General features: G+C 37.6%; 1 protein-coding gene across 2 annotated transcripts in view; it reads right to left on the bottom strand.

The window, feature by feature from the left end:
* The window catches only part of MFSD14A (major facilitator superfamily domain containing 14A), a 41787-nt gene that overhangs the window by 8657 nt on the left and 20831 nt on the right, over positions 1-12299 (bottom strand). For both annotated transcript variants that reach the window (XM_032867209.1, XM_032867210.1), the window contains 6 exons: positions 9844-9906; positions 8924-9051; positions 7107-7221; positions 4071-4289; positions 3677-3790; positions 2875-2946 (listed from right to left, as the gene is read on the bottom strand). In XM_032867209.1, coding sequence (XP_032723100.1) covers positions 2875-2946; positions 3677-3790; positions 4071-4289; positions 7107-7221; positions 8924-9051; positions 9844-9906 — 711 coding nt within the window. The remainder of the gene's footprint in view (positions 1-2874; positions 2947-3676; positions 3791-4070; positions 4290-7106; positions 7222-8923; positions 9052-9843; positions 9907-12299) is intronic.

The raw sequence follows: 12299 nt of genomic DNA, 5'->3' as shown, positions 1-12299 counted from the left end.
AGCACTTAACTGAGTAGCGGGCACAATACAGGGTGCTACAGTGACCAAGATGAATGTGCTATAATCCTGACCTCACTCACAGGCTACTCTTCCCACAATCTACCGAGGCAAAAATAATAAAACATAAACAGAGGTAAAAGCAATAGTACAGTGTATTCTGTACAATGACAGAGATATACCTCAGTTAGTATGGGAACTCAGAGAGAGGACACTTAGAGCAGAGGGTGGAGAGGCAGAAAGACCAGCAGGAACAAAGGCACAACGGCAAGCAGTAACACGAGCAGGCAAGCAACAAGTTATTCTCAACTGTATACTTGACATAAATGAGAATACAAGACAATTCTTCTACCTTTGGAGTTATATATTATACTTAATATTTTAGTTCATATAATGACAGCAACATAATGGTCATTTATCTATATATACTACATACTTCCATTAACCTGTTTTTTGAAGTGCAACTAATTTTCTCACTTTTTAAAATGTGATTCATCTCAAAAAATGGTATTTCTACGTAGGCCTCAAAAGCTAAATGGTCACTTAAGGACCATACTCCTTGTGGGAGTATGTCCAATATGTATGTCCCGTATGTCCAGTAGGTCCAATGCTGGCTGGCTGGCAGCTCATATCCTCCCACACTCCCAAGCACTGCAAGCGCTCCGCACATAAGCCCAACCATGCCCCCTCCTGTATCCACAGCTATTTTCCATCTTGTTTTTTTAAAGATTTATTTGACAGAGACAGATACAGCGAGAGAGGAAACACAAGTCGGGGAGTGGAAGAGGGAGGGAGCAGAGAGCCCTCGAGCAGGAAGCCAGTTGTGGGACCCTGGGATCATGACCTGAGGTGTTTAATGACTGAGCAACCCAAGCGCCCCTGTTTTCCATCTTCTACCTTTTGTGCTAGGTGCCCTCTGCTGAGCAGAGAGAAAATTTCCTTTAAAGCACCTTCACATCACTCCAGCAGTGTTACTGCCCAAATTTCTAAGGCATCTGCAGCTTCTATGATCAGTGACATGTGAAACAGCTACTCGTCTCTTACGTGTCATTATAATAAATGTTAGCTTGTTCTCTTCATCTAAATCTTAAACAAAATATTACCAAATGTAATCTCAGCAATGTATGAAAAAGATAAAACATCATGACCGGGTTGGGTTTATCCCAGGATTCAAGGTTGGTTTAACATTCGATAATTCCTCAAGATCAACTCTGACTATTTGTACATTTTCCTTGGTGATATGCTTCAGAAAGGTGTTTTTTACAAAGCTATTTTTACATATAGGCAACAATATATTTTCCCCAAAGCTGAAGTGCACTTTTCTGACAGCCAGAAATGCACATTTAAATGCAACATTATTTCTGATTAAGGGGCTTCAAGATAAAATAGGAGTTAGAATGGATATTAAGGACAAAACATGATATAAGGAGCACTGGGTATTATTTAAGACTGATGAATCACTGACCTCTACCTCTGAAACCAATAATATATGTTAATTGAATTTAAATTAAAAAAAATTAATAAAATGGAAGTTAGAAATAGTACTAATAATACTCAATGCCATATGAATGCAAGTGTGGGGCAATGAGTATATTATAGAATTTAAATCTGAATTTGAAACTTATCACTAAACCTACCAAAAATTCGTAAGTGACAAGATCTGCAGAAGGAATCCTACACCTAAGAGATGGTAAAACATCTGAGAGACCTAGGAAATGGACCCTGCCTTTCATTTTCTGAAGAACAGAATAAAACAAAGAAAGCTGCAATCTAGAAAACTAGATCTAAGGTAAGAAAGAGTGTTAGATTAGATCATCCACATCTACATCTAAGCCAAGCCAGAGAGGAAGAAATGGGTGGGACTTATTCACTGAAAGGAGAAAGACTGACTCGAGAAAAATTCTGGTCGCCGGAATATACTACTTGATCATGGAAAAGAGATTTGAGGCCAAGACGAAATACTCCTAAGAAAATCCAAATTGCTGATTGATTAATATCTTATTTATCAACCAACCACTGCGTTTCCAGGGTAAGTACTTCACGTCATTCCTCCGCTCAAAACCCTCTAACGGCTTCCCATCTTTCCATTAAGTCTCAGCATAACCTGTGAGGCCCCAGATGACCTGATGGTTCCCCCTGCACCTCCTGACTTAATTTCTTGAAGGGCGCTGCCTCGCTTGCTCTGCCAGAGCCGTGCTGTCCCCTGGCTGTTTCTCACACGTGCCAGCTACAGTCCTTCCTTAGAGTTTTGCTTCTGTACCTGCTGCTCAGAATGCTCTTCTAGATATTCCCATGGCCTGCTCTTCATTCCTTTGGGTTTCTGCTCAAATGTCACCAAGTATCAGCTAGGCCTTCCCAACCCGTCCAGGTAAAATAACACCCATCCCCAGTCCCTCTGTATCCCCAGCACCATTTTTCTTTATCGTTTTCATTATACCTGATACATTTACGCAGACATATTTTTGAAGCGTCTGTCTTATCCCACAAGAATGCAAACTCTACAACAGCAGGGATTTAGTTCAGTTCACTGCTACACCCCCATGGCCTGACACATGGCAGTACTCAATAAATATGTGAGGACTGATATAAAATTTTTTACTTTATGCGGGTGTACTCTCTAGTATAAATCAATAAACTACCTTTCCGCTTTATATACTGTATAATGAGTAAAATGTGCCCATCCCCAAAATCTGATCCAAAATACACTTAATAAAACTGAAATACACTTAATAAAACTGAATTTCTGAACTTACAAGCCTCAGATTCCTGACACTGGTGACTCCACCAAGAAAATGTCACTTGAGTATCACTTGAGGCCCCATTGGGATGGTCAACCAGGAGCAACACTCTACCGCCTCACTCTAAAAAGAGACTCACCTGTGCAATAATGGAAAGAATGCCAAGGACTGCTATAAATGCTGCAACACTTTCCGGTGAAAACTTCATTATCTAAAAGGTTTCCAGAAAAAGTAACATTAATAAAGACAAAAGTGCAACAAAAACCGTACTGATGCAAGTCCTTGTATATTAACATTAAATGGGCCAGAACAAACCCCACAACTCATTTATAACCAAAGAATTCTTCAAAGGAAGACTCTGGCTTTCATTGAGAATCACAATTTTAACAACTGTCGACAGACTACAAATAATAGCTACTTAATTTAGATTCGGTAATTCTAAGTCTCTTAATTTAGACTTAGGTTTCATAAATTTGAGACCCCTATCAAGCACTCAGAATCCATGCTCTAAATAGTGCACTGTTTTGTGATTTTATGGATATCGATAAAGGCTTGATCCTCCTTGGTAAGATTAGTGTCAAGGAGGAAAAACGAATGCGCTCAGTAGAGCTTGCTGCTTTACTGATACATGCCTTCCATGACTGAGAGACAGGACCAGACGGACGGATTACAAGCATCCCATCACTTCTACAGACAACACATAAGCTCAAGCCACATGCAGTGATGGGATAATCGTATCTTTCTGCAGAAGCCGAAGTCTTAACAGATATGCCTAAGGAGCATCAACCACTCTACGTAGGAAGTAAACTCCAGTGAGCTGTTATTTACAACACAGGAGGCATTTAAAAGTCTCTGCTATCACAGCTCTCGACATGAAATATTTTTGTTATGAAGGCACTAAACAGTGGAAGAAAAGTCCCCTTGGCACATTAGGATTTTACCTGTCTGAGGTATAAAAAGAAGCTGGAGTATTGGCCTGCCTCTGGTAGGTAGGAGAGGAACACCGTGATGCAGATCAGCAGCACTATGGAATCTTGGCCCACTTTTTTTAAGGACTAGAATAAGAAAAAGACTGATATAAGGTTTTACATCCAAACACCGAACTGTTTTTAAAAATATGCAGTGTTATCTTCTGGCAGTGTACATACAGACACTTAGCTATCTTTTCAAAATGTCTTTCATCCTCCCCAAACTATTCTGAAAAGTATTTCAAAATATTTTAAAAATACGTCAAGATGTTTTCCCCAAAGAAACATCCACGACAAAATACGAACACTGCACTGAATCATACATTCACTTTTTTTGCCGAAGAGAAGGAAAAAACAAACTTTTTACCGCAAAAGGGTCAGCCTGTTCCCAGGAAATGGGTGCCCCCCATGACGCTGGCCGCATCTTCTCGGGCAAAGACTCTGGCACAGCAACAAGGATAAAACAAATATCCAGCAACGCTATGGCTGTAGCCAGGACCACCACCAAGCTGTCCCCATACACACGGCCGAGGTAAGCTCCGATTGCGGGGCTGGTTACCAGACTTGCAGCAAATGTTGCTGAAACCTGCAATAAATCCAAGTGGACAGGAAGAGATTAGTCCGGACACCCTGACTCTCCTTCAGAGCTGCAGAATGCAGATTTACGTCAGTCTTCCTGCCACGCTCTCCCTTTCCAGGATCCTACCTGTGCTATTCTTCTTATATTCTCTTCTTTTGCAGAAAGAGGAAAGAATTAGATTCTTAACTAAAAAAAATATGTAATGGCCTGAAAGAAGTCTAAAGAACAATGCTCTAGGGAAATCCACTGTCACTGTGATTTTTTTTCCCCAATATTAAAATTAAAATGAGATGAATGTTTACCTTGATGCATAAGGCTGGCTGAAATAAAGCTTAAAGACTTTGAGGTTTATCTTCTTTCTCATCAGTAAGAGTGTAAGTGCTAGTACAAAACTGAACTACGTGATCGTTTAGGTGGCAGAGTTAGGAAGGATAGGATCACAGGTCCTTGGCACTGAGTTTATCACTAACCGTGTCTCTCTCAAACTTTGAGGAAGTCCACACACGTCTGGGGAAGATGCAGATTAAAGAGGACACAGGGGAGGAATAACTTAATCCCAGACGTGTCTGGCCTATTAGACAAAATGGCCGGCAAGTCAGTAGACATGGCAGCAAGTATCACCTGACAGAGACCATGCTCTGTGCTGGAGAATTAGAAATTAATGTTGTCATGCGTGAGCTGTTCCCCACCTTGTGCTTTATTTATTCTGTCTCTGTGCCATTTTTGACTTCTGGATGGAGCATTTAACTTCACAGAAGTGCTTATGTTTAGCTGTTTCTTAATAACTGCTCAAAAGAAACAATTCAACTTCCAAAGGCCAATTATTTGACACGTACATAACAATGTAGTAACTTTAAGCATCTCACTATTAACCCAAATGTCCATCAGCTGGGGAATGGCTGAACAAAAAGAGTACATCCCATACAGTGTAAAAGTACACCAAAGTAAAAGAGGAACTACTGGTAAATGTATCAACAGGAACGAAAGAGGATAACGAAGTGCAGACAGAAAAGACCATGTTCTGTTATTTCATTTATATTTAATTTCTATTAAAAGCAAACCTACAGGGGCACCTGGGTAGCTCAGTTGGTTAAACCCTCTCTTAGTTTGGGATCGGGTCAAGATCTCAGGGCTGCTGAGATGGAGCCCCACATCAGACTCGTGCTCACTGCGGAGTCTGCTCTGCTTCAGATTCTCTCTCTCCTGCTGCCCCTCCCCCCACTCAGGTGCTCAGTAACAAAATCTTAAAAAAAAAAAAAAAAAGGCAAAACTACATAGACAGAAAGTACACTGGTGATTGGTTGCCTGGAAGGTGGGTGGGGATGGATGGCAGATGGCCTTTGGGCAGATGGAAATGTTCTAAAACTGGATTGTGGTGGTATTTTGTGAGGACAGATTTAGCAAATTAAAGATTTTTATTTATTTATTTTGGAGACAGGGAGCACTCACACATGCAAGTGGGGAGAAGGGAAGGGGGCCATCATCAACTTCGTATTGTTTAGTGTTCTAAGTTTATAACTGAAATCAGTTTTGTTTTGTTTTTTTTTAAGTTTCTCACAATAGGTATTTCCCCTAAAAACTTCCTAATCCATGATTCTTCATGTCTTTTGAATCAAAGACAGTTTCTTATAAAACTAAGATTCAGGCTGACACAGCACGCAGTCCTTCTTTATCAAAAGATCCTTGTCCCATATTTGCTGACACTCATCACTGTCCTGCTTCGATCTCAAAATGATCTGTATACTATCATGTCTCTGTTAGCGTTTTTATTCCTAGATTTAATGGACAAGAGATTACACTACCACCAACTACTTAATTTCTCAAAATAGCATTCAGAGGTTGGCAAACTGCCAGCTCTGGGTCAATCCAGCTAAGGATGGTTCTTACATTTTTGAAGAGATACACACACACACATAGATACAGAATGAGACTCTTTGTGGCCCACAAATTCACAGAAACGTTCTGCTCATCCCTGACCTATACATTAGCCTATTGCATTTTAGAGTAGCCATTAAATATTAGTAATGTTTAAAAACACATGACATTAAATAATTCCTTATTTTTAGTATTTTTTTAAAGATTTTATTTATTTATATGTCAGAGGGACAGCGAAAGAGCACAAGCAGGAGGGAACAGCAGAGGGAGAGGGAGAAGCAGGCTCCCCGCTGAGCACGGAGCCCCATGTGGGATCGGATCCCAGGACCCTACTAGGATCATGACCTGAGCTGCAGGCAGATACTTAACCAGCTCAACCACCCAGGCGTCCCAATTTTTAGTATTACTTAAAAAGAACTTCTAGAGTAAATGAAGCAAGTTGGGATTGGGAGGGAGATAAACCATAAGTGACTCTTAATCTCACAAAACAAACTGAGGGTTGCTGGGGGGAGGGGGGTTGGGAGAGGGAGGGTGGGGTTATGGACATTGGGGAGGGTATGTGCTATGGTGAGTGCTGTGAAGTGTGTAAACCTGGCGATTCACAGACCTGTACCCCTGGGGAAAAAAATATATGTTTATAAAAAATAAAATTAATAAAAAATAAAAAATAAATAAAAAATAAAAGAACTTCTATAAGGTAAAAATATTCTATAATTTCAAACCTGACATATATGACTACTACTAAAAAATCAAAATTTATAAGGCTTTGTACTGAAAAAAACTTTTGATATAAGTCATCCATTAGATAGTAATTGATGATTTTATTATGAAATGTATTTTATACAAAGAAGTAAATTTTGTAATGCAAAGGCTTACACTTGTAATATGAAACAATTAAAAAACAAGGTATTTTCCCACAGATACAAAGAACAGAATAAACACACATACCAGTCCATAAGCCATACTTCTTTCATGTTCTTGGGTTATATCTGCCACATATGCAAATACCACGGAGAAAGTCACTGCAAAAACCCCAGAAACAGAGATAACAGCAAAATACCACCTAGGATCGAAAAAAAATTGACAAGAACCGTCAGAACAATTACCATTACACCGTAACTTTCCTTTATTCCTATAAGTGAGTTAGAGTAAAAAACAGCTAATTTCAGTCAATGGCTTACTAAGACAGTTCACGGATTCTTCTATAAATCATAAGCCATAGATATAAAGAAAATACACTCTTAGAAGTCACCCTTCAAAAGCAATTCAGTTACTATGCAGGAATACTTAAAATTGGACAATATATCCAGGTGAATATTTTACCCAACTGCTGAGCTGTTAAATGGCTTTGTTGTTGGTCTTACTAAAAAGAGCAACAAACTAAACTCTACTGTAATTGATCCATTACTATTTCCCACCACAGCACTACACAAAACGCAAAATTCAGTGGGTACAATGGAGAAACAAGTTACTCTATATTTATTTTATGCCTCTATATATTTTATGCCTCTATAAACCAGATGCTTTTCCATAAGCTATATTTGGCTTTTCAAATGTTGGCAAAACAAACATTTCAGTCTTCACATAGAAGAAACCTGTGTGGCAATACTCATAAATGAAACAGAGAATAGACAATTATTGTAAAGAGTGAAAAAAGCTATTTTAAAAAGCAAACTATATTTTGGTATATATGATTTCAAAATAACTGGCCAGGAATAAAAACTTCCTATTGTAATGTTGAATGTTTAGTTTTAAAAATCATGTGTCATCATAATGAACTTTCAAATATTCCACTAGGGCTTTATTGCTTACTCAATTTTTTTCTAATACAGTTTTTCACAGCAAATGTTTTGTTCATCTCCTAGACTCCTCTGATAAGATTTCATTTGAGTGATTAGCATTCATCAAGGGTTTGGCCTTCAGAATTGTATCTATCTAACCTACAAGAGGAAGATCCTGGCTCTTATATTCCCTTAGTCTTTCTAGATAGCCATGGAAAATACAGCCCATCTATGATGCAGAACTAACATTAATATGCAGTGGAGTAGAACATTAGGAGAATTAATAAAGCTACAACAAAATTGGGCTCTATCACCTTGAGAAATCATTCTCATTATTAGCTTTCCCTCCCTTCCTCCTCAGTGAAAGAATCCTGATTTCAGTTAAGGAGGCCATGAGCCTAGCATCTTGTAACAAGGAGGAGCATATGCCTGAAATTTGACCAGATACAAGCAGAGGTTGGATGAGAACTGTGTAGTTTCTTTATAGGAAGGCAGTGTGCTCTTCTTAGCCATTCCTTCTGTCTTGCTGCCTGAAGTGTGACACAAGCTGGCGCTCAGGCAGCCATATTGGACATTGGAGGTGCTAGCAGAGGACAGCAGAGCACAAAGATAGAAAAGGTCTGATTCCCCAGAACCGCCAAACCAGCTCTACACTGCTCAACTCCTAACTTCTTTTATATGGAGAAAGAAATAAGCTTCCTTGATGTTAAGCAACTATTATTTTGGGCTGTGAAATCCAAAAGCAGTTTATCGCCAATAGTCTACACACTTCCTATAGTAGTATCTAGCTCTAAAATCATTATGAACTATTACTTAGCCACTATATTTTTAAGGACCCTCTCATCTGCATCAAAGAATACTGGAAGAATAAAATTAAAATCTATATAAAAGGTAAGATGGCAAAAAGGTGAACGAAATTAAGGACTATTCAGAAAACAATGAAGAGAACGATATTTAATCGTTGTGATCTGATTATGCACATACCATGGGCTGATCTTCATTAAAGGAATTGGGGCACATGTGAAAAATACTGTTAGCAGCAAGAAGGATTTCCGACCCCAAACATCAGAAAGAGCACCAATAAGTGGGGCACTGAGGAATGACAACAACCCCTAAAAAAAAGTAAATGAAAAAAAAAATGTATACAATCTATACCAATGAGCCAAAAATAAATCATTCTACTATCATAGAAGAATTTTTTAAAGTTTATTTCTAACATAAGCATAATACCACCAAAACTTTAGATAACTTATTTCTTGTCTATATAAAATTTAAAACTTTCCCAAGATTGTCTAGAATCACCTGCAGGGCTCTGGTTGCATGTTCATATGAAATGCTCTAATGAATTCCCAACACAATAATTCCACATTAACAATTCTAGAAAGAATATCATGTTAGTTATCTGTTTTTATATTCATAGGCTAATGTTTATATTCATAGGCTAACTACCTATTTATAAACCTTGTTGGTCAAATGAAATCAAGAGTAGGGAGTATGCACAACAATCAAGACTTTACCATATAGTTCTATATTTATGTATTTTTTAATAGTTCTTTTCTCTTCAGGCTGTATTTTTGTTGTTAGCTTATAAAAGCATTTAGATCTCTGAAATAAAAATGCCACACATAAATCTGTTATGATGTGGTTTATCATTATATGTAGTTGTCTGTATTTGAGTCAGATCATTTTTAGATGACCAACGAAAGTAAATATATTTTTCTTTAATAATAAAGATATTTAAAACCCAGTTCATTTTTGAAGTGTTAAGCAATCCCCCAAGATATACTCAAATTGTAAAAATTAACAGTGAATTTGTCTATTAACTAACTGTTATACTGGTAGAGGTACACACACGAAAGTGTATGTGCCTGTGTGTACGTTGGCAAATACATCACTGATCCTACCTTTACTCCTTGAATTAAGCCATTCATCAGAAATGTATGTTTGGGAAAGGTTTCATGTAATACCTAAAGAAAAAATACAAAATAAAAATCTCATACCACATTTTACTCTCAGTAAAACTTCTACATTTATATTTTAAAACATACCTTCTCAAAATTTTATCTCTGTAAATTTTCAGATTTGTCTGATGCTATACATTTGAGTAAGTACTAATAATAGCAAACATTTATTTGGAATTTACGATGTCACAAAATGCTAAACTGGGCACTTTACATATATTATTTCCTTCAATTCCTCTTAATGATCCTACAAGAACACTGATACAGGCAGAAGTTAAGCATCTTACACATGATTACATAGTATGTAGCAAAACTGAAACTGAACACAGGAAGCTGGGGTTTGAAAGTCCATGCTTTTACTTAGTATGCGGCGCCTTCACTGTTTTGGCGCCTTCACTGTTTGCCACATACAACTGACTTACAACTCCTTTACAGACAGGTGCAGGCATTATTGAGATAGGAGACTGGGAGAATAGGGAAATTTTAATTGCTAAAAAGTGAATCTAGAAAGACACCATAAAGTAAGAAAAAGAAATCCCCACCTCTGAAAATGTATAACAAGTTACTCTATTCTTTCTAAGACCGAGTCTCAAACCACATAACATTAATTTGTTCAATGGGCAGCAAGTGAACCACTGGGTAGCCACTGGTTAAAAAAGCAACTGGAGGGAAAAATGACTGAAAAAATAAGGAGGAACAGCTATGATTTTTACAGCCTATGTGTCAGAGGCTTTATATATACTTTTACTTCATGCTAACAATATTATGGGTTATATAAAATATCACTCTACAGATGAGGCAACCAAGTTCTTGCTTGACCTAAAAGCCACTGCTTCTTCCATTATACCATGCTGTTTCTCCAAAAAATATAAGAGAGAATGGCAATATGGAGAATAAGAAAGTTGGGAAATCTCTTTAAGAAGAAAAACTATGCTGAGTGTACATTCTAACCCCTTTACAGGGATTAAAATGCTCCCTTTTCTTCAGTTACTCTTATGCCCAAAACTAGAAATTTAACAAAAACGAACTCACATGTAAAAATAAAGAAAATTAGAAATGAAATGTTTAGTCAAAGAAAATCATTAACATGGGAAAAAACACGTATTTATGATATTCGTTTATTTTTTCTCTATATTTTATATGATATATATTACATATTTTCTCAACTGAAGGGGATTTTGACCTCCAGGGGTTATATAACAACGTCTGAATACATTTTTGATTGTCAAAATTTGGATGGGGAGCTACATCTAAGAGGCAGAGATCAAGAATGCCGCAAAACACCTTACAGCACGCAGGTCAGCCCCTCACAACAAATAATCATTTGGCCCAAACTGTCCATAGTGCTAAAAGTTTCTCTAAAGAACCAGACAGCAGGTATCTTTTTATAGCTTTGTAGGCTATACAGTCTCTGTCACAAGTATTCAACTCAACAAAAACAGCCAAAGACTATATGAATAGGAATGGTCTGGCTGTGCCCCAAATACATTTATGAGAAACAGGCTAACATGATGTAAAGGATTTGCTCTATATATCTGGCCATAGTTTGCCAGTTCTTGCGCTAAAGGAAAAGATTTAAACTCCCTAAAGTGGTATCTCCAAACTTTTTGCAACAAATCAGTTTCCTTCCAATAATTACTAAGGGCCAAATCTTTGTAGGGACAAAAAAAAAATGTGTGTTACAAAGAATGAAGACCATAACAAATGCCTACAAAAAGCTTTATGATATGCTAGATCTCACTGCTAATGATTCACTTTGCCAAGCTACCTTCCATTCCAACAATCTGGTCTTTCACCATTTTAAATATTCTCATGCTTTCCAATATTCACTTTCATACAGGACATCATCTCCATCTGGCATGTTTGTTCCCCTCATTTTGCCTCTCTAGCCAACCCCAAACCTTCCAAATTGTACCTCTGTCACCAAACTTTCCTGTCCAAAGCAATCATTTCCTCTTTTAGAGCCAACAGGAAGTGATTATAGCACTCGACAGTCACAAAGGGTTTGTGAAATTTCTTTTATCACTGAGCTACTTGGCTCTAGTATTTTTTAGTTCTTCATGTATTTAATATTTATTTCCTTTCAATTATATTTCAGAGTTCTTAAGGACAGGTACTAGATACACTATACCTTGCATTTAATGTATCTTTATCTTGATTAGTGCCTCACAGAATGCCTTCATTTAGTAACTACTCACTAAATGCTCATAATTATCTGATACACTGTTTCCAAAGTGACTTAATATAATAATTATGCAATTTAGCTAATGTTAAAAAATAAAAACCTTTACAACCCCCAAAAGGAATATAGTTAAATTTGGGGCGCCTGGGTGGCTCAGTGGGTTAAAGCCTCTGCCTTCAGCTTGGGTCATGATCTCAGGGTCCTGGGATCGAGTCCC

Source organism: Lontra canadensis, unplaced genomic scaffold, assembly GCF_010015895.1.
Source record: "Lontra canadensis isolate GAN:19392208 unplaced genomic scaffold, GSC_riverotter_1.0 scaffold33, whole genome shotgun sequence".
Taxonomy (NCBI): Eukaryota; Metazoa; Chordata; class Mammalia; order Carnivora; family Mustelidae; genus Lontra; species Lontra canadensis.
This window is presented reverse-complemented; position numbering and strand designations above follow the sequence as displayed.